The 22,072-nt window shown below is 44.2% G+C and overlaps 1 protein-coding gene across 3 annotated transcripts in view; it reads left to right on the forward strand.

Annotated features, from left to right (window-relative positions):
* Window positions 1–22,072, forward strand: part of kcnh2b (potassium voltage-gated channel, subfamily H (eag-related), member 2b) — a 299,962-nt gene that overhangs the window by 252,815 nt on the left and 25,075 nt on the right. For all 3 annotated transcript variants that reach the window (XM_085172651.1, XM_085172652.1, XM_085172653.1), the window contains 7 exons: window positions 3,204–3,383; window positions 5,017–5,117; window positions 5,274–5,412; window positions 9,023–9,177; window positions 11,566–11,660; window positions 15,096–15,236; window positions 16,651–16,850. In XM_085172651.1, the coding sequence (XP_085028777.1) occupies window positions 3,204–3,383; window positions 5,017–5,117; window positions 5,274–5,412; window positions 9,023–9,177; window positions 11,566–11,660; window positions 15,096–15,236; window positions 16,651–16,850 (1,011 nt within the window). The remainder of the gene's footprint in view (window positions 1–3,203; window positions 3,384–5,016; window positions 5,118–5,273; window positions 5,413–9,022; window positions 9,178–11,565; window positions 11,661–15,095; window positions 15,237–16,650; window positions 16,851–22,072) is intronic.

A 22,072-nucleotide genomic window follows, 5' to 3' on the forward strand; every position in this document is an offset into this window, starting at 1 on the left:
AAAGATGAAAGATTTAACAGGTCAGCAGGAGGCCAGGAGGAAACCAGAACACTGAGTGTAGAAGAGTAATGAAAGCTCAGTGGAGCACTGGGAGAAAACGAAGAGGCGAGAGGAGGTCAAAGAGCAGACTGTACTATTTTATTTATTATTTTGCTTTATTTCTTCACATTTGGTTTGCCTTACTCTTATTTATGAGAATAATTTTGTTTTTACTTTATTGTTACTGTTTGATCTGTATACAATGTTTCTACCAGAACAGTTGCCCTGTTGCAGTAATGATGGGTTTCCGTTTAAAAGCTCCAACCCACTAGTGCGACGTTCTCATGTAATAATGCAGTAATGAATGACTCGCACGTATTCATGGAACATCCGCATGTTCACAGTATAAACCCACAGTATAAACGCACACCTGTTAGAACTTATTACATTACATTCTGGACAAAAATGACAAACAGTTCATGAAATAGAGGATTCTACAAAACAGCCACACTTCACTGCCTAATAGAGCCAGCTAGAGCAAAATATGTTATACAGCTGTTACGTAAGGCGCAAAATTGCCTCCGTCTAAGAAAGTAGTAGCTCTAATATTGACCAGTAACGAACCACCACACGCACACTGCAATGGGTTACACAAGATTTATTTGTTCTTTCTCCGGGTAAAACTACTGGCTGAAGACACAACTCTGGCCAGGAATCCAAGGCCCAAAGCCACCGCGGTCAGGGTTGTTAGCCTGGTTACAAACAGGGGAAAGGTGGTCACTTGGAAGACCCAGCCTCGACTTCGTTCGAGGCTGGGTCTCCACATCACATCCTGGGAGCTGGAACTTCCCCAAAACTGGTCCAGTATCCTTGACAGGGGCACAGAGAGTCTCCAGTCCAGTGTTTGTTTTCCTGCCTCCCAGCACATCCACTCACATCCCAATAAAAATGAGTCCTCCCTCCAACATCCTCAGATTATTTTAAGAGCAAAACCAGGCCAGGTTAAAAATATTTTCCGTTAAAATGTGCACACTTCATCCTGGATCTTCGAGGCTTCCCTGCTACACCAGTGTCCTACTAAAAAACAACAACAACGCCTACTTCCTGTTTCCTCTCCCGTTTATAGAGAAGGGCTCCAATCCTCCCCAATCAGCTGTTCCCTGTACTCAACTCCAAATAGCTGGCAGCTGGACTAGAGTCGAATCTCCACTCCCACATGGGTGTGGCCCACACCTCACATCAAACACAAAGAAACACCAAAGCATGCAATTAATACAAAACAAAATCTAAAGTAATGCCAACCCAAAAGCTTAGTGGGGGATTCTCTCCATCCTTTTCCACCATGCTTTACTCTGTAACACAGCCATGGGAGGCTGAAGCAAACAATGTATAATATATTACCTATTTCATATTGACTGCAGTGTTTTATTCAAATGCAGAAAAAAACACTGACAATTTAGTGGCAAGCAGTGCCTGCCTTGCTTGCCCAAAAGATAGACATAAATTAAAGTGAAAGCAATTTCTCCTCACATGTTTGCATCTGTACTTTATATCAACGTCATCTTGTGCCCACAACTGGCTGTTGTCTCTAGAAGAACGCTTGTCTTGTGTGGTTGTAGCTTATTAATCTGAGAGCTCCTTTTTCTGGTGAAGCATGTGCACTGTGGATGACTCTCTAGTCTTGCAAGACTGATGGCAACATTAGCGCGCTAGACAAACTGCCACTGTCTCTGCTTTCACTCTATGAGATTAGCTGTGATCTGTGATTTGCGAGGAAACGGAGCTAACTTTTAGCAAGCAGACGAGTTTTCATTTTAACTGCTTTGTTTTCTTTTACTGACTATTTTGTCCAATATGTGTGTTGTAGAGTAAATGGTGTGCAGTGTGGAAACGTTTTGAATGACTCCTTTAACATGTTAGCAGCAAAAGCTTTGCTAATGTAGAGAGACATCAAACAGGTGGAGGCTCAGCCATCACCACGAGGGCGATCGTGGCTCAAGAGTTGGGAGGTCGCCTTGTAATCGGAAGGTTGCCGGTTCGAGCCCTGGCTTGGTCCGTCTCGGTTGTTGTGTCCTTGGGCAAGACACTTCACCTGTTGCCTACTGGTGGCGCCAGTGTCCGGCAGCCTCGCCTCTGTCAGTGCGCCCCAGGGTGGCTGTGGCTACAATGTAGCTGCCATCACCAGTGTGTGAATGACTGGTTGTGTAAAGCGCTATACAAATACAGGCCATTTACCGCTTTGAAATTAAGAGCCTGGTTAATGAATCTGAGCATCAAAAGACATCAGATGATTTACCGTCTTCGGCCTTGGACACTGTGGTGCTTTCCAGTGAATGAGCTGTAGCTAGACACCTAGCTCTTGCACCAGTGTCGAACCACCACATGAAAAATAGGCCCGTTTATGTTTCCACTCTTATATGTGGATTCAAATGCAGAATTGTGCAGCACAAGTGGTCAGAATGGGAGCGATCCAAACGTAGCAGAAGGACTGGAACACAACAGGAGTTCACAAAGGGCCAGCCTCGTGCTTTTTGATCACACTTTGTATTTATATAAAAGTGATGCACGTAAGATCAAAGCATCGGTCGTCAAGCCAACCAACTAATGCTGATCGTGGCAGGTGTCTGTGTGGCTGCACTACACAGCTCCAAACGTCAGGCCCCTGCTTTCAGCACTGCTGTTCACTGTGTGATTCTATTAGAGACACAGGCAGGCTGTTTTAATGCCTCTTTATACTGATTCATTCCTGCAGAATGCAGCCCAGGCGATTGAATACATTACTGCACATAAAGCTACTTAGACGTGCACCGTAACTCCCGAGATTCCATCCTCGGAGTGCTTTTGTGGGAGACAGGGATGAGAGAGGAGACGTGAAAAGGATCACGTGACTCCATGTCACACGCCGCTCGTGTGTCGAAGCATTTGTGTCAGCTTTGGATTATGTGTGTGAGCTTGCTACATGGGTTTCTGTGCACATATCTTTGCATTGCACAATTATAAACGTGTGTAATGGACACAGGCGGCCTGGAAAAGAGTCATCAGAGCAGTTCATCATCTTCTGTGGTTTGGCTCTGTTACTGTGTATATTTACTCTCTTTCCATACTTTCTCAGCCCTTCACACACATGCACACAGATGCCCTTTCTTCTTGTCTCTTCCCATGTCCTGTGTGTTCAGTTATTCAGTGTCTGATCACCCCCTCTCTGTCTTCCTCTCCCGACACAGGTGCTGTCTCTGGGTGCAGATGTGTTGCCGGAGTACAAGCTGCAGGCTCCTCGCATCCACAAGTGGACGGTGTTGCACTACAGCCCCTTCAAGGCGGTGTGGGACTGGCTCATCCTGCTGCTGGTCATCTACACCGCCATCCTGACTCCCTACTCAGCCGCATTCCTGCTCAACGATCACGTGGGTTCTCAATCATTAAAGTGCACTTTAGTTTTTGTCTTAAAGTGGTGTTCACATGAAAGATGACACTAGCTTTAAATAATAAAGATCAGCGAATGTGCAAATGCTCACCAAACAGTTTCACTCGTCTTGTAGCACAGAAGCTCCACCAACCTGGAGCCAAGGAACGTTTGCATAAAGGGAGGCGAAGTTAGCTGAAAGTTAGCTGAATCATCATCAACTTTATTTATAAAGCACTTACAGCTGACACAAAGTGCTGCACATTGGAACTGTAAAATAAAATTACATGAGATATAAATAAAAACCAAATAAAAGAAGAGTGAACTCATTCATTAAATAACTACTTCAATTAAAAGAGAAACTAAGTCTCGCTGAGGTTAAAAGCCAAGGAATAAAAGTTGGTTTTAAGACGTGATTTAAAAGTGGACAGTGAAGGGGCCTCTCTAACGTGCATGGGCAAATTATTCCATAATTTTGGAGCCACGATAGAGAAGGCCCCGCCCCCTCTGAGCTTCCTCCTGGATCTCGGTACCTCCAGGAGCAGCTGGTCAGCTGACCTGAGAGACCGACAGGGTGTGTGGGGATGAAGAAGCTCAGAGAGGTAAGGCGGGCAAGACTGTGGAGGCATTTAAAAACAAACATAAGAAGTTTAAAATGAACTCTAAAAGACACAGGCAGCCAGTGCAGAGAGGCGAGCACGGGGGTTATATGCTCTCTTTTACGAGTTCCTGTTAGGAGTCGTGCAGCCGCATTTTGAACCAGCTGCAGTCAGACATGAGAGCAACGACTGACTGACCCCCACATGAAGTGAGTTACAGTCGTCCAGGCGGGAAGAAATAAAAGCATGGATCCTGTTTCAAGATGCTGCCTCGAAAGAAAAGGTTTCACTCTTGCCAGTCGCCTTAAATGATAAAAACTGGACTTCACCACTGCTCTGATTTGGTTGTCCAATTTAAAATCATATGATTAGAGTTTTGTGTGAGAAACTTTCTTTTTTGAGGGAAAACGGCTGCAATGCTAACACGTTAGCCCGTCTATGGGATTTCCCATGTAATGTTAACATTAAGCTAATCGCTAAACGCGTGGGCATAATAACCAGTGAAAGGGTTTGGATATGCTTGTGTTTATGTGTTATATACATTGTAGTGCATGGCTTAATGTTTGATGTTGTAAAGAAAATGCAATTACAGCAGAAATGTAATATTTTATTTTTGTTTCTGTACCAGTTTTACAGTGCTTCAACAGTAAACATCTAAAACGTATCCGCTGACTCCTGGATGTTTATTGTGGACCTGTTAGTTATCTGCTCTGATTTGGTTGTCCAATTTAAAATCACAGCTGTCTGTCGATGAACTGAGGGGCTGCACAGAGTTCCAGCATGAGATGAATTAGGATTATTTTGCTCTACAAAAACAAAAACATGGAGTTGGAACAAGTTCCTCTTTAATCAGCCTGCTGCTGAACTGAGCTCCAAATCACCAACTTTGTCACTGTTTCATGTTTTGTCTGCAGGCATATGCAAATGATCCTTCATCCTAATCCATTTGAAAGATGCACTGAATGTATTTTTATCTTAAAGTACACTATATTAGCCTCTTCTTACTTGTTTTCCTCTCCTCTCTTCTCCTCGTAGGACGAAGGCATGCATGGTTGCATTTACTCCTGCTCTCCTCTCAATGTGGTGGACCTCATAGTGGACATCATGTTCATTATTGACATCCTCATCAACTTCAGGTCTGAACTGTAGCGGCGCTCCTCATTACAGCAGCAGTCACAGAAGAGCCTGTAGTCACATTCATTATTCTGAACAGAGCTGGTTGTAAAAGAAGAAACTGCAATAACAACTATCAGTGTCTGCAGTATTTACACGATCCTCTCTGTTTCTCTCAGGACAACATACGTAAACTCTAATGACGAAGTGGTGAGCCACCCGGTGCGTATAGCTGTCCACTATTTCAAAGGCTGGTTCCTCATCGACATGGTGGCTGCTATTCCCTTTGACCTGCTCATCTACCGCAACGGAGAGGAGGTACGTCACGACGGAGCTGCCTGTTTGTACGCTGCAGTGAAGTTACGAGGCAGGGTGGGAGGTAGTGAGCTGGAGGGGAGGGGGACACGGAGAAGAGACGAATGGTGCATTGACATCTTGTCTGCCATCTCTTTAATGCAATAACGTGAAGATAACACGCAGAAAGATTCAAAACGAGGTGGAGGGAGGGGGAACAGGAAATAAGAAGAGAGGGAGAGGCTTCATAATTTAATTGTCTCCGTAGGGAAGTTGATTTGTAGTCAGCCATGAACAAAACACGTCTTAGATCAGCGCAGTGTGCACGAGACCCTCAAACTCATCTGATCAAAGTGATGTTTTTAATGACGTCACTGCTTTCATGCTATAGCTCAGTTACATCAAGCCCCAGCTCCCCCTCTCGCTCATAACCAGTGTTGGTCAAGTTACTTGAAAAAAGTAATCAGTAACTAATTACTGATTACTTCCCCCAAAAAGTAATCCTGTTACTTTACTGATTACTTATTTTCAAAAGTAATTAATTACTTAGTTACTTAGTTACTTTTTAAAAACACGATTTACAACCTGAATAGGTGATAAAGTGATAGATCTTTCAGCCCAATTCTACTTTTTCTACATAATCATCATTCAAAATGTAATCAAATGGAAAAGTCTCTTTTTAAAACTTGTTTTATTAGTTTTAATCTTTTAACTTTATGCATCAAGCAAAAATTTAATTATCTGCAACATTCTCTGACTGGAAGAAATTAGTTTAACATTTAAACCTATTTTCTGCACATTCCAGCACATAAAATAAAATATTTTTTTGTGTTTACACTCAGTCTTTCAAATAGATGCAAGTAAAACACAGCAGAAAATAAATAAAGTCAAAGACTAGCGGTCCTGTTGCTCTATTTTCACCTGTAAAGCAGGAGTGGGGTAGGCGGAGGGTTACCCTGGTGCAGGTGTGCAGCGGTCAGTGGAAGAATCCGCGAGTTTCTCTGTGAGTTTCCCATTACGTCGTAGCTACTCGGTGCTTGTTTGGAAGTTTAGGGGTTTTTTTCGCTGTAAAAAGAAGTTTTCTTCCCACGCACAACGGACACTAATGTTTTTGTCACTTTTTATGGAATCAAACTCAAAGTAAGGTCAGTACTTCCACGCTTTAAACGCTGCACGCTCATACTCTCTCTGCACTCGATATATGATCCATTGTTGATCTGCACACAGCTGTTGTCACGAACGTCGCACTCGCTTACGTTACTGTCATGAGACATTCTCGCAAAAAAATCACGGTTTTAGTAACGCAGTAACGCAGCGTTCCTACGGGAAAGTAACGGTAATCGAATTACTGTTTTTGCAATAGTAATCCCTTACCTTACTCGTTACTTGAAAAAAGTAATCGGATTACAGTAACGCATTACTGCGTTACTGCCCATCTCTGCTCATAACTATCCGCTACCCGTTACCAAAGAGCGCGTTGTGTTTGTGCAGAGGTAAAGCTGGAGGATCCAACACACACATTACTGTTCCAGGGTGGGGGGAGGGAACAGGTCACGGGTCACGCAGACAAAACACACATGAAGCAGTCAGTCTGAGTTGGTGCCGTAGCTACTTGACCTAAATCTCCAAATGTGAACAAAACGAAATCACAAGGAGGCTTCTAGGCTACTTTTACTCAGGTATGGCTGCAGCCTGAGTCTGTGAATCAGAGACTGTCACTGGTACGCTGCAGTTACAAGTGCCCACGAGTGGCCTACATCTCTTTGGGTTGCATTGTGCTGTATTAAAAACATGTTTTTAGGTCACGTATGAAGCAGGAATGCAAACACATGACGCTCTCTTGTGTTTAATGTTATCGTTTCTTCAATATTGATGCTGGAAGTTTGCTGGAAAGAAAATTCACTGCTTGAAGTTACGATTTCCAGCACAGACGTCCTCCTCAGGTTTCGGATGAGGATGTTTTCTTGTTATTAGTAAAGCAGTGATTACTTTCTTTTTTTGTACCACCAGCAGTAAATGTGTTCCTGCTTTTACATCAAAGTCTCTAAATAAATAATACATATAAATAAATAAATAACAAATAACAAAATAAAACCAGAACTGGCACCAAAAAAAGAGAAGATTTATTCATAAGACACGGGAAAGACCCAGGGAAACTGAGTTAAAACTAAAGATTAAAAACCCAGAAAACCATCAATTTCACACCGAGGCTCAATTCTCACGGACCAAACGACTCACGGACCGGTCCATGGCGCGGGGGTTGGGGATTTGATGATTTCTTTTAACCAGCTGATCAAAAACGTCGAATTTCCACTGTAAGAACAAAGCTGAGAAAAGTTATCCTCACGACTGACTGATCTGTAGTTTGCACTAAACGTTCCAGATGCTTGATTCGCCGTTTAATGCTGATTCTTCCTGATTCTGTCTGTCGCTGTATCTCAGAGCCTCTGGTAAAAATCCAGGTGTCACTCACTCGTTGGCCGAAACAGAAAACTTTACACTAATGCTGCAATTCAATTCAATTCAATTCAATTCAATTCAATTCAATTCAATTCAATTCAGTTTTATTTATATAGCGCCAAATCACAACAAAAGTCGCCTCAAGGCGCTTCATAGATACAGAGAAAAACCCAACAATCATATGACTCCCTATGAGCAGCACTTTGGCGACAGTGGGAAGGAAAAACTCCCTTTTAACAGGAAGAAACCTCCGGCAGAACCAGGCTCAGGGAGGGGCGGGGCCATCTGCTGTGATTGGTTGGGGTGAGCGCTTCTCATGCACAAAGTGAATGATGTGTCACTGTCAGTAACAAAAGGTTTGCAGCTCTACAGAAACATGCAGAGCAGTGTGTTTCCGTCTGGCTCAGTGGGTAATTACGTTCTGTGGTTTAGTGGATGATTGTAGTGATGGTGGTGTTGGTTTGATAGTCAAGGAAGTGGGAGGTGGGTGTCTGGAGAAAGAAGTGGGAGTTAAAGGAAGCAGTAAGTGAGTGGTGCTGTAGCCTGCCGAAGTTTCCCTGAGGATACTTCCCACACACCGAGGATATAAAACACTCAGGCTTGAGGTGGTCGAATCGCTCCGCACAAAAACTAACTATAAATATTGAGCGTTTTAAATAACAGAACTAATGAATAACAATTAAAGCAGCCTGAATGAAGGCGGGACTTCCCAACGTTCATGGGGAGAGCTTCACGTGGGCTCGCTCCACTGATGCTGCCCAGAAGAAGCCACTGAGCCAAGAAAGTGGAGACTTTCCTCAACACTGTTATTTACTGTTAGCACACACACACACACACACACACACACACACACACACACACACACACACACACACACACACACACAGCACCAGGCACTCAGCCAGCGCAGTAATCGTCCTGTTATTTATTTGTTGTGTGGACACGAAGGAGCCAGCTGGAGCAGAGAGAAGAGAGGCCCACGGAAATGAATGGAGTCAGGATTTTACCTCCTCCTCAACACTGACTCACATCAGGAAAAGACCAGTTACATCACCTGTGTGTGTGTGTGTGTGTGTGTGTGTGACAGCAGGTGGGAGTGCTGTGAGGAGATATTTGCTTTCTGCCATGTTTAACCATGCCTTATCTCCACTTCCCTCTATCTCACGCCCATCAGACCACCACTCTGATTGGTCTGCTGAAGACAGCTCGTCTGCTACGGTTGGTTCGTGTAGCCCGGAAACTGGATCGCTACTCAGAGTACGGTGCGGCTGTCCTCTTTCTTCTCATGTGCACCTTCGCCCTCATCGCTCACTGGCTGGCCTGCATCTGGTACGACGCCATAAACTGACACATTAGATTCAAACTGTGTGTGAGTGCAGAATCCATACAGCAGAGATGCGTTTCTCCTCCTGTTGATGACCCTGACGCAAAATTCATGCAAAATCTGCAGGAGCGATGGGCTGTGAGTATGGAGCTGGTATCCTACGACTGATATAAAAGGACTTGAAGTCTTACAACAAAATATTTCTATTGTAAAAGTGCAGCTGAGTAGCTGTTTAGATTACTGATGGTGACAGCTTTTAAAAGCCTCTGGCTCTAACACACCTGCGTCTGCAGGATGCTGCTGATTCCTCACATTGCCCTGCTTTGATCTTCTGCTTCTCCCCCATCTGCTCCACAGTTCGGTAGCTGCAGTGGGTTTTTGTTTTAGTCATAGCTGTGTCCTCAATGATCTGTCAGAGCTCGTCTCGCATAAAAAAAATTGCTGGTTGATTGAAAGGTGATGGCAGGAAGGCTGACGAGCTGTGTAGCTGTATAAGATGCTGCTGCACCATCACGCTGCCTCCTCCAGACGAACCAACTGCACACACTTTGGGTGCATTTCTTCAGTTTGGCGTGGAATATGATGTTTGCTGTCACAGTAAATGAAATGAAACTTGCTCCAAGATGATATTTGGAGCGGTTCTGTGCCCACGTGGTACGTTCCTGAGCAGATTTCTGTCGTGGATCTTCACTGCAGAGCTTTCAGTCCACACTTTCTCAGGAAGCAAGGCAGTGTTTGCTAAGAAAGTACCTTCTCACTTTCAGCAGCGAACTGGCACCAGTGCGAGTTGCAGGGCTGACTTTTGGATAATTAGCTTTTGTTTTGAATAACTTCAACTACAGTCGTGTGAGACAGAAAGCTTTGACGGGACTCTGTCCCACGTGCCTGTGCTGTTTCCACAGTGAGCCCTCTGTTTCTGAACTGCGAGTTACTTTCCCCAGTTCTGTGATAATTGCTCAACTTCACATCTATTGCCCACTCTGTTTGGATCCACACTGTGCACAGCTCACCTTAACTGTGAGGCCTGTGGAGTCTGAGATGCAGCTCGTGTTAACACACATGTGAGTGCTGCGAAACGACCGCAGTTATAAAGGCCGCTGCACGTTCTGATGATCCTTTAATCAGGTGCACCTGGCTCCTAATGAGCCCAAACAGCCGCATCAACCAGCACAACTGTGTCCCAAAACATCGGCTGCATCCTTCGGAGGACCCGGCCTTCGCGGTCTACGTGGGCCGGGTCCTTCAAAGACCGAGAAGGCCGGAAGTGCGAGGCTGTGAAATGGGACGGTCTAGCCTTCAGATTTGTGTCGCTGTGTCGGTGGAGTTTAATAAACTCGTCCGTCTGCTCCTTGCTATCTAAAATATAACAGGACACTGGAGTAAACTCTCGACCGTCTCACACTTTTGTTTAATCAGTTTTCTGTTTGACGTTTATTCAGCTGTGTGAAAACCAAGGAGGAACCCACCCGGGGGATTAATAAAGTTTTATTTAATCTAATAAGTTTGATCTCAGCCAAACCGATTTACTCCAGAACAAATAAAACACCGAAAAAAGGCAACAATTACATTTTTAAGTTATCTGAGTGACTTATATATCATGTTTAACCTGAGTAGTGAAAGAGCGGGGGTCTGAAAACGATGAAGCCGGGAGTCCGCTGCTCTCGCCGGCTGGAGTGACCATTGAACCCCCGGCTTGCTATCGAGCTGGTGGGTAACAGACGTCTCCGAAAACGTCGGCACACTTTTGCAAATATGTGATATCTTGATAAACCGAGCAGATATTTGATGTTTACACAGCTACTTTCTCACCTGAAAATATGTTAAAAGTTTATTTTGTGACCCAGAAAGAATAGTAAGAGTAATTTTAAAACTTAGTAGCGGCCGCCATTGTTGGCAGCTGAAATTTGGCTGGGCCGCGCTATGAATTCTGGGATATGGTGGGCCACGAAGGACACACCCGACCCATCCTTCAAATTCGGGGAAATGAAGGACGCATTTGTCGGCCACATTTGAAGGAGTCGATGAATTGGGACAGCCTTCGTCGCCTGGCTGTGACGTAATCGGCCTTCAAATGCAGCCTCCGGACGATGCAGCCGACGTTTTGGGACACAGCTACTGTCAGCATCTTCCAAAATGATCACTGGCAGCAGAGCAGGTGTCAGATTAGCAGCAACCACTGAGGGAACGTGCACTGCAATTTACTGCAATTTACTGCAACTTACTGCAATTTAGATCACGAGTTTTTCACATTAAAAGATGAATATTTATCAATTGTGCTCCAACCACAGCACTCTCATTTTTCATCTCTGCTGTATGAAACTGACACAAAAGTAAAGTGAATTTTTATAATGCTGTATCGTAACATTTTTGTAACGCTGTTTATGTTTTACCAGGTATGCAATCGGCAGCGTGGAGCGGAACGGTTCGATCGGCTGGCTCCACACTCTGGGCGACCAGTTAGGGAAACACTTCAATGGTTCCATACCAGGTACTAATGATCACGTAATATAATAAACAAACTGGTGGCACGTGAGTAATCTTAGTGTAAAATTAGTGCTGTTTCTTAAATTTGTAAACATATCGCATTATTTCAATAGTTGAGTGTGTAAACATACCGCAGCAGACCCAATGACTGCACAGTACCCCGCTGCAGCTTTGCAGCTTTGCAGCTTTGCAGCCACACGCAGCAACAGTGGTGCGAGCACAGACTTTAAGCCAGCGAGGCGTGATTGCAGATGCCGCTCAGGTGCGTCCACCTCCTCTGCAGCGGCACTGCAGACCACGCCCACCACAGTCTGTGACTGTTACTGTCTTGGAGCAACTGAAACCCACATCATTTCCTCAGGATTAATGAAGTATTCTCATGGTCTTACCTGTAATGGGAGCTCAGTTCTGTGCAAATGACCAATAATAAGTCAATCCTCCGGTTGCATTAGTAGTGTTAGCCACATTAGCATTAGTTTAGTAGTGTTAGCCACATTAGCATTAGTTTAGTAGTGTTAGCCACATTAGCATTAGTTTAGTAGTGTTAGCCACATTAGCATTAGTTTAGTAATAGTAACAAATGACCAATAATAAGTCAATGCTCCGGTTGCATTAGTAGTGTTAGCCACATTAGCATTAGTTTAGTAGTGTTAGCCACATTAGCATTAGTTTAGTAGTGTTAGCCACATTTGCATTAGTTTAGTAGTGTTAGCCACATTAGCATTAGTTTAGTAGTGTTAGCCACATTAGCATTAGTTTAGTAATAGTAACAAATGACCAATAATAAGTCAATGCTCCGGTTGCATTAGTAGTGTTAGCCACATTAGCATTAGTTTAGTAGTGTTAGCCACATTAGCATTAGTTTAGTAGTGTCAGCCACATTAGCATTAGTTTAGTAGTGTTAGCCACATTAGCATTAGTTTAGTAGTGTTAGCCACATTAGCATTAGTTTAGTAATAGTAACAAATGACCAGTGTTGGGACTAACGCGTTATTAAGTAACGCGTTACAGTAACTACGTTATTATTGTGGTAACGAGCACGGTAACTAGTTATTATGCCAAAATCAGGAACGCGTTAGTCGTTACTGGGATTTAGATAGGGTCGTTACTCGTTACTTCGTGTGGTGGCTATCGCGGAGCTTCCACAGATTCAATAACATTAGCAAGTGTTGGAGGCCAGCAGGTGGAAGAGCAGGAAAAGAGACCCGAGGCGGCCGCCGGTCCAAGTGTGAACTGAACTACAGGTAAGAAGTTATGACCTGCAGTCTATCTGGGTCAGATATAAACCAAGTTTAGGTGGAGTTTATTTTTGTTGTGCTGACTTTTTCCGTACTGCGTACTAGCTAGCATGACGGAGTTTCTATACAGCTGGGTGGGTGCTATGATGTTAACGATGTTAAACTTTATTTTGTTCATAAGTTATTAGAGTTGCCAACCGTCCCGTCTGGTATTCAGAGAAAATATTACGCATTTCTTATTGAGGTGAAAAGGAACAGTTTGTCCCGTAATTCGGCTACATTGAAAAAGGCACAAAGCTGGAGTTATTCTGTGTCTTTGCTGCACAGCTGCCTCTTCTTCTCTCATTCTCCCCCTCCCTCTCCCGTTTCTACTTCAATCATGAAAACTGATCAATGATCAGCTGATCGGCTCTCTTGTTTGTTTATCGCCCACTTTGCGCCAGAAAGAGGAAACCAGCCGATGTCGCGCTAAACAACAGCAGCACGTTTAAGCTTGATCAGCAGTTGTTAGAATTTATTTAATATTAATTTCTAGTATCAGCTGATGTTTGCTGGAGCCACAGCTGCAAAAAAGCTGCTGGTCATGATATCGGTTTGTTTATCTGGTGAGAGGGAAACATGAAACCAGGAGATGTCCTTACTGAATCATCAGAGCTGAACAGGTGATGGAGATACAGGTTTACCTTTTAGGTGACATGAATGAGTTGAAGGGAAGTTATGAACTGTTTCTGAGAGACAGATAACCCCAGGATCCTTTTTAGGTAGCTGACAGCTGGTAACTGTGCAGGAGTGGATCTAGCAAAGTTTTGCCAGGGGCGCCAGGTGGGGCATTAACAGGGAGAGGTGGGCACAAAGAAATACTTTTCTTTCTTATTCTCATTTAAAATGTCTAGCTTTTAAAAAATAATTATCTGAATCTTACAACAAACGATTGATGCATATATACCATCAAAACAGTGAACATCACTGTCACAACAGCGTTTGTTTTCATTCAAAGGCTTTATGATTTTTCCTATAATGGTGGGCCGGTCTCTAGTCAAAATGCCCGGGCCGATTTTTTGTCCCTGTCCAGCCCTGTATGCAGCTCATCTGCAGTTTGGTGTTACCTACATCTTCCTATTCAGAAGGCATAATTTCTGAGTTCTGAGTACAATCAAAGCACCACGACTACAGTTTTTTGTGTTGGATGTAAAAGGCGCACATGACGCTGTGACGTAGGCTAGAATCCTGGCAGCAGTCAATGGCGGTCCAGGCGTGGGATTTCTCTCGTGGAAATATGTATTATCTTTTCCTTTCTATTGGTAGGTGGCACAGTGCACTTGTGGCAAGTAAGCAAGCTAGAAGACTGGCAAAGTTATGGAAGCAACACATTAACAAGAGAATTTTGAGTAAAACCAAAGTTACTTTCCCTAGGAACTAGTTACTTTGAAAGTAACGAGTAACTTGAAGTAACTGAGTTACTTTTGATAGAAGTAACTAGTAATGTAACTAAGTTACTATTTTAAAGTAACTTACCCAACACTGCAAATGACCAATAATAAGTCAATGCTCCGGTTGCATTAGTAGTGTTAGCCACATTAGCATTAGTTTAGTAGTGTTAGCCACATTAGCATTAGTTTAGTAGTGTTAGCCACATTAGCATTAGTTTAGTAATAGTAACAAATGACCAATAATAAGTCAATGCTCCGGTTGCATTAGTAGTGTTAGCCACATTAGCATTAGTTTAGTAGTGTTAGCCACATTAGCATTAGTTTAGTAGTGTCAGCCACATTAGCATTAGTTTAGTAGTGTTAGCCACATTAGCATTAGTTTAGTAGTGTTAGCCACATTAGCATTAGTTTAGTAATAGTAACAAATGACCAATAATAAGTCAATCTTCCGGTTGTATTAGTAGTGTTAGCCACATTAGTATTAGTTTAGTAGTGTCAGCCACATTAGCATTAGTTTAGTAGTGTCAGCCGCATTAGTTTAGTAGTGTTAGCCACATTTGCATTAGTTTAGTAGTGTTAGCCACATTAGCATTATTTTAGTAGTGTTAGCCACATTAGCATTAGTTTAGTAATAGTAACAAATGACCAATAATAAGTCAATCCTCCGGTTGCGTTCTGCTAAATGAATATCACTGAGTATTAGTTCAGGTTCCAGTGTCAGCTTCCTGGACACTGTTGACCTGCAGATGATTTGTAACCTCTCCACATCAGGTTCAGGACCTTCCATCAAAGACAAGTATGTGACGGCGCTGTACTTCACCTTCAGCAGTCTGACCAGCGTGGGATTCGGAAACGTGTCCCCCAACACCAACTCTGAGAAGATCTTCTCCATCTGCGTCATGCTCATCGGATGTAAGTCAAGTACAAGCAGCTGGAAAGTTTGCATCAAATATAAACGCCATTAATAAAATGTAGTTCATTGTTATTAATCGGTAACAAACCTACAACAGCAGAAACAGCTTTCATAAGGGCAGCCTGTTTTAAAAAGTGTATTTCACCGACCTCAGAGACGGAGAAGCCCTCGCCCTGCGTCACTATAGAGAAAGTCTGCAGTGCTTCCTGGTTCTGTTACTTTTCTTTGAAAGCAGTGACTTTAATGAAACCAAACCACAGAACAACAAGCAGAATTTACTCTTAATAACATTTGAATGTAACTAAATATGCAAACACTTGTATATACAACCCTACTGATTGTGTGTTTCCATGCAACAGCTGCAAATCCTGTTCAGGTTTGTATAACCAAAGTAAAGAAACACTCGTAGCTGTTAGAGAAGGTCACTTTGTTTCTTTTTTATTATTGTGGGCTGCGTTCCTCCTCCACACAGTTTGGCACTTCCTTGGCCTGACAATGACCCGAGGCTTGTAAAATGTCCATTATTTAAGGACAGTCTTCTGTAGGATGTGTGCGATGAAATCACAACGACCACGTTCACTCTGACGCACACACATGCAGACATTTGAATACACACTTCTTTACACACAGTGTTTTTCAGTGGTTGATGTAGACGGTGATGGGAGCTGACAGAGGTCAGAGGAGGTTAGCAGGATCCAACATGACAAACAGAACAAAGCAAAGACTCTCATGAAGGATACGATACAAACTCTCTGTCCTCTGCAGCCAAAGCCCTTTGAGATGAGTCAACTTCCTGCTGCAAGATCGTGGTCAGGGGTCAAAGGAGGGGGCGGGGCATGTTTTGATTGGTTTTTGTTAAAATGATCTGAATGTGCTGCAGTCATCTGGCTCAGCGAATGACATTATACATAATGGTAGGTGGAGTAAGACTGGCTATGATTTGTGGGGCGCTCCTGCCAACAGCATCAGAACTGGACCAGTTAAACAAGCTGGCATCATGTGGCCAGCCAGGTGTGTGGGGGCTGCACCTGGTACCAGGATGCACTATGGGAAGAAGGCGAGCTGGCAGAGGCTTTGGCAAAGTCCTGCTGGGAAACCTTGGGTTTGGGGGATGTTTGGTCCTGTCATCCATGTGGATGTTACTTTGGCACCTACCTAACCATTGTTGCACGCCACATACACCCTTTCATGGAAACGGCATTCCCTGATGGCCGTGGCCTCTTTCAGCAGGATAATGCATCCTGTCACAAAGCAAAACTTTTTTAGAACAACAAGAAGAGCGATCCGTGGAGGCCCCACCTCACAACCTCCAGGACCCCGCACATCCACACGGTCTCATCCCTGTACGAACGCTGCTTTCGCTCCATACTGTCTGTTAATGTGTATGTTTTCTCTCACTGCTCCCATCTGCAGCCCTCATGTACGCCAGTATCTTTGGGAACGTCTCAGCCATCATCCAGCGGCTGTACTCTGGGACGGCCCGCTACCACACCCAGATGCTGAGAGTCAGGGAGTTCATCCGCTTCCACCAGATCCCCAACCCACTCAGGCAGCGGTTGGAGGAGTACTTCCAGCATGCCTGGTCCTACACCAATGGCATCGACATGAACGCTGTGAGTACTGGTCCTCACTAGTGATGTGCGGATCGATCCTGAAATATCGATTCCTCCGATACCAGTCATTTATGTTCTAGAATCAATTCTCACATTAAAATATCGATATTTTAGTAATTTAGGGTAAATTTGTAGTTTATCATTAACAGGAACACAGTGGAAAGAAACTATAACATTTGGATTGTCTACATTCGAAGGAACTACTTCCTCTTCCGCCTTTCATAGTCATGTGTGAAATACGGCTGTATAAATGTCTCGCAGCCCCTTGGCGTGCTCACTCACAACAATGGCTGAGCGTCATGTGCGGACTTATTTTACCTCCACAAACAGCTGAGACGTGTACGTCACGAGCTCCCTCGGAGGAACCCTCCCGAGGGATTAATAAAGTTAAATTTTATTTAATCTAATCTAATAACTTTAATCTCAGCCTCTCAGTTATCAAAGTGACTTATATATCATGTTTAACCCGAGTAGTGAAAGACCGCGGGGGTTTGAAGACGATGTGTCGGCTCAGATATTTGAAGTTCACACAGCTACATTCTCACCTGAAAACATTTTAAAAGTTTTTTTGCGACCCAGAAAGAGAAATAAGAGAAATATTAAAACTAAGCAGCTGCCGCCATTGTTGGAAACTGGAGTTGGCTGGGCCGCGCTATGAATTCTGTGATATGGTTTTTCAATTTTGTTGTCCGGGTGGAAAATCGGGAGAAAATTGGGAGAATGGTGGCTCCGGGAGATTTTCAGGAGGGGCACTGAAATTCGGGATTCTCTCGGAAAAATCGGGAGGGTTGGCATGTATAGTAACATATGGCAACATCACTAACCTTGTCAAACACCTCAGAGTAAATCATATCACAGAATATGACGAGCGTATGTTGAGACGAACTGAAGAGGAGGAGAGGGACAGACGTCTCTCACAGAGTCCTTTAGTGCTGCAGGCAACGTGTTCAAATAGCACAACTTCAGTTTTTTTATTTCTATATGATGAACTCTGCATTATTAAGTGATAAGAACAAGTAATCTGATGTCCTGTAATCATTATGAAGCTATAATTTGAGATACAATAAATAAAATAAGTTTTTGTACAAAGTATCGGATCAGTATCGTCGATCGACCCTGAATATTACTTGGTATCGGATCGGAAAGAAAATCAGTGGTATCGCACATCACTAGTCCTCACACACACAAACCCTGGGAGGGTACACTCTCCCGTGTGTGACTACACACAGCGTTTGAGCCTGCGTTGTATGCTAATGGGACGATTAGAAAAGGTTGTCTCAGCGCGCATGTTTGATACGGTCAGAGAAAATAAGAATGCTGCGTACACACACGGGACACAAGAAGGGCTGCGAGCAAGCTTTGCAACAATTTGTTCACACGTGTAACGGAGCGAAGGTGATTTTATTTCCACAGTGTGTTTAAAGGAGGGAAACCTTCCTCCAAATGGACAGAGCAGTGGAGCCGCCAAGGGAAAGCACACGAATTAAAAACTGTATAGTGAAAATATAATTTATTATATTTAAATAGTTAAAAAATATAAAATGAATTAAAACAACCCTGGCCAGGGGACAACACGATAAAAATCAATAAAACACAACATTAAAAGTCCAGTGGCGTCCGCCACGGTATAAGAGTCACTAAGAATTAAAAATCCAGTGAAGCGGTGCAGGAGGGAAACCCGGCGGCGTCCTTGCCTTCCTCTCCGCGTTCTGCACCCCGGCGCACTAAAGAAAGGAAGGCAGCGGCAGTCACTGCTCTTTTAGGCAGCTATCATTCATTAAAGGGGACGAGTCAAAAGACTCTCAACTCTGCCCGCCGTTTCTTTGTAACTGACAATCGGCACCAGCCCGCCGCCTCTACTTTCCCACAGACGTGTAATCTGGCCTCCTGTTGCTGCAGCAGTCGAACCGCTCGCTCCGCGTGGCTGGCGCCTCTCCTCAACGCCAAGCTCCACCAGTCTTATGTGTCACTGACCACTCTCTGTAAATTACCACTCCCTCCTTTCCTCTCAGGTGTGTCAAATTTGTAAAACGGGAAAAAGGGCGGAGTCTCTCCAGGACAGATTGACAGATGCAACCAAAACATGCAATATAAAAAATAAATAAGCACACTTCACATTAAAACACAGCAAAACAACATCCGTCCTTCCTGGATGACACATACATGAAGCCTAATCTGCACACGCACGTGTTCATCACGTTGTGCTGCCACATGTATTTTACACACATTAAAGCGTGAGAGGAGAGATGTTCATTTTAATGTGTTTTACCACCAGAGAGGAGAATGCACTTTGAAACAAGCTGGAGCGTTGACACCCACGGGCACAGTGAGTCACATGTGTCAGCGAACACAAACGCAGCACTTCAAACGTGTGCTGTGCATAGCCCACCTCAGCCTGAACCTGTATTGGTTCACATGTTGCTCTGTCTGTAGCAGTGTCACCAGGGGAACAGTGGTGCAGCCGTACAGGGACATCTGCAGATGCACGTCACCTGTAATGTTACTTTCTGCATGCTGTGTGTGGTTTAACCAAAAAACTATAGACGTTTAAAAGTCGCCTTTGCACTGTCTACAGATTGTAAGCTCATAAGTAGGGATGGGTATCGTTTAGGTTTTATCCGATACCGGTGCTTAAACGGTGCTCAAACCGGTGCTTAAAGAATGGAGAACACAAACTTTGTCCAAAAACCTCTCATGTTCAGCTGTTCTTTTGCTTCACAGTCGTGGGTCTTTCTGTGCTCAGAGCACTTCACCTGCAGCTTCCTTTGTCATCATTTTATCTTAGAAATCACACCATAGCCATGAACCTAGTTGCAAGCTGTCTTGTCTAAACAGTGAAGGATTTCTAAAGATCCCAAGTAGGCCATGGCCTCGTTCTTAGAGAGCACGCTCTGCACTTTTTCACTATTACAGGAAGTTTAAGACGGAGCTGTGCAGGCTTTGTTTTCTTAATATAAGCTTGCTTTACACCAAAATAAGTCGTCTTGGGCATTTTTAATCTGTAGCTCTGCTCTAAAAGAATGTACGTACCTGGACCCGCCTACTATCCTCGGACATGTAAAATGATTGGCTAGAATCTAAAGTGTATCACAGCTCAGGAAAAAAAAGCACCGAAATAAACCACACCGGTACCCATCCCTACTCATAAGTATATCTGCTCATAACTTCATCCAGCATCTAAATTAATTGTAAAACCTACCAGTCGGAGCCCAACCAGCAGCCCATTGTTGGCTGTGTAGTCGTGGACGAGCACAGAGGAGCTCTGTTTGGGTGCAAAGTCCCAGTGCAAACATAACGCTCCATCAGTGCTGTTTCATTTCAGCGTAATGAGTAAGTCAGTGAAGTAGAGAGGAATCAGGTTTGCTCATCACCCTGCTCGACCCCTTTCTTCTCCCCACGTCGTGTTGCTCTCTTGAAGGCCGGATTTGAGCTTGTTTACCGTAGTCATTATTATGATTGTGTGGAGGCAGACGAAAGTCTGCCTCCATATTTAATCAGCTGTGACCTCTTTCATTCACGAAGATGGGCGAGAATAACAACGCGGCTCTGATGTGAGGCTGAAAGCTGCAGGAGCGCTGAGATCAAAGTGGGAGGAAGGAGAAAGAAACGAGTCTGTTAACGTTAATCAGGAAGAAGCAGCTCTGTTTTGATGAAGGTGTTTCTGTTTAGGGCGCAGTGGTTTTTCACACGGGGCCAGGTAGGTTTGGATAAATGAAATCCTCTTTTAGAAACGACATGTTGCATTTATTTGTGTTGTCTTTGTCTCATATGTAAACTTGCTCTGTTCGTTCAACTGTGACAAACATACAGGAAGAAAAATCTAAGAAATCAGAAAATAGCAAATGACTAAATCACTGAGCACCTCTCATATTTTCAGTTTGGCTTCTTTTAGTTTGCTGCTTACATTATGAGAATTATTTGCATCAAAGTACATTTTTCATGTGACAGAGAGAATCGTATCCATGTTCCATGCTCTTTAACATCCACAGGGTGGGAGGGGCTCTTTAACATCCACGGGGTGGGAGGGGCTCTTTAACATCCACGGGGTGGGAGGGGCTCTTTAACATCCACGGGGTGGGAGGGGCTATTTAACATCCACAGTGTGGGAGGGGCTCTTTAACATCCACGGGGTGGGAGGGGCTCTTTAACATCCACGGGGTGGGCGGGGCTCTTTAACATCCACGGGGTGGGCGGGGCTCTTTAACATCCACGGGGTGGGAGGGGCTATTTAACATCCACAGTGTGGGAGGGGCTATTTAACATCCAAAGTGTGGGAGGGGCTATTTAAACAGGGTGGGAGGGGCTCTTTAACATCCACGGGGTGGGAGGGGCTCTTTAACATCCACGGGGTGGGAGGGGCTATTTAACATCCACGGGGTGGGAGGGGCTCTTTAACATCCACAGGGTGGGCGGGGCTCTTTAACATCCACGGGGTGGGAGGGGCTCTTTAACATCCACAGTGTGGGAGGGGCTCTTAAACATCCACAGGGTGGGAGGGGCTCTTTACCATCCACAGGGTGGGAGGGGCTCTTTAACATTTCGATCAGATTCTGTAATAAAGCGAGCCCTTCCAACTGTACGAAGGAGGAAAGAACAGTAATATTTACTTATTGTGAAAGTTCCGATCTTTCCTTCTTCAGTCACTCTCTGTATTTGGTGGTACTCTGTTAATGCTCACCTACTGCATGCTCACCAAAACTGAAAGAGCCTTGCCAGCCACAGTTGTTTGTGTTTGCTCGTGGAGCTTCGATTTCCTTTAGCGAAACTTTTGAAATATTTATTCTCGTTCAATCAGAACTCATTGACTAGACTCTCAGATGCCACAGCCACAAATGAAGTGTGGCTCTGCTCTTGTGTCATGAGAGGTAGCCCACTCATTTTTGAATAAACACAACTGTCTGTCACTCCTCCAGCTCGGCCATGCCTCAACTTCCAAGTTGCAGCCAAATAGTGTTAAATGGCCTCTTAGTTTATACTTTTTTCTGTCTGTCATGGTTACGTGGTCAAACAAATATGAATCTCTGTCTCTCTTCCACAGCATGTCTTTATCCTGTCTTCCTTCTCTCACCCCAACCAATCACAGCAGATGGCCCCGCCCCTCCCTGAGCCTGGTTCTGCTGGAGGTTTCTTCCTGTTAAAAGGGAGTTTTTCCTTCCCACAGTCGCCAAAGTGTTTGCTCATAGGGGGTCATATGATTGTTGGGTTTTTCTCCGTATGTATTG

The sequence above is a fragment of the Neolamprologus multifasciatus genome, chromosome 9 (assembly GCF_963576455.1).
Source record: "Neolamprologus multifasciatus chromosome 9, fNeoMul1.2, whole genome shotgun sequence".
NCBI classification, from domain to species: Eukaryota; Metazoa; Chordata; class Actinopteri; order Cichliformes; family Cichlidae; genus Neolamprologus; species Neolamprologus multifasciatus.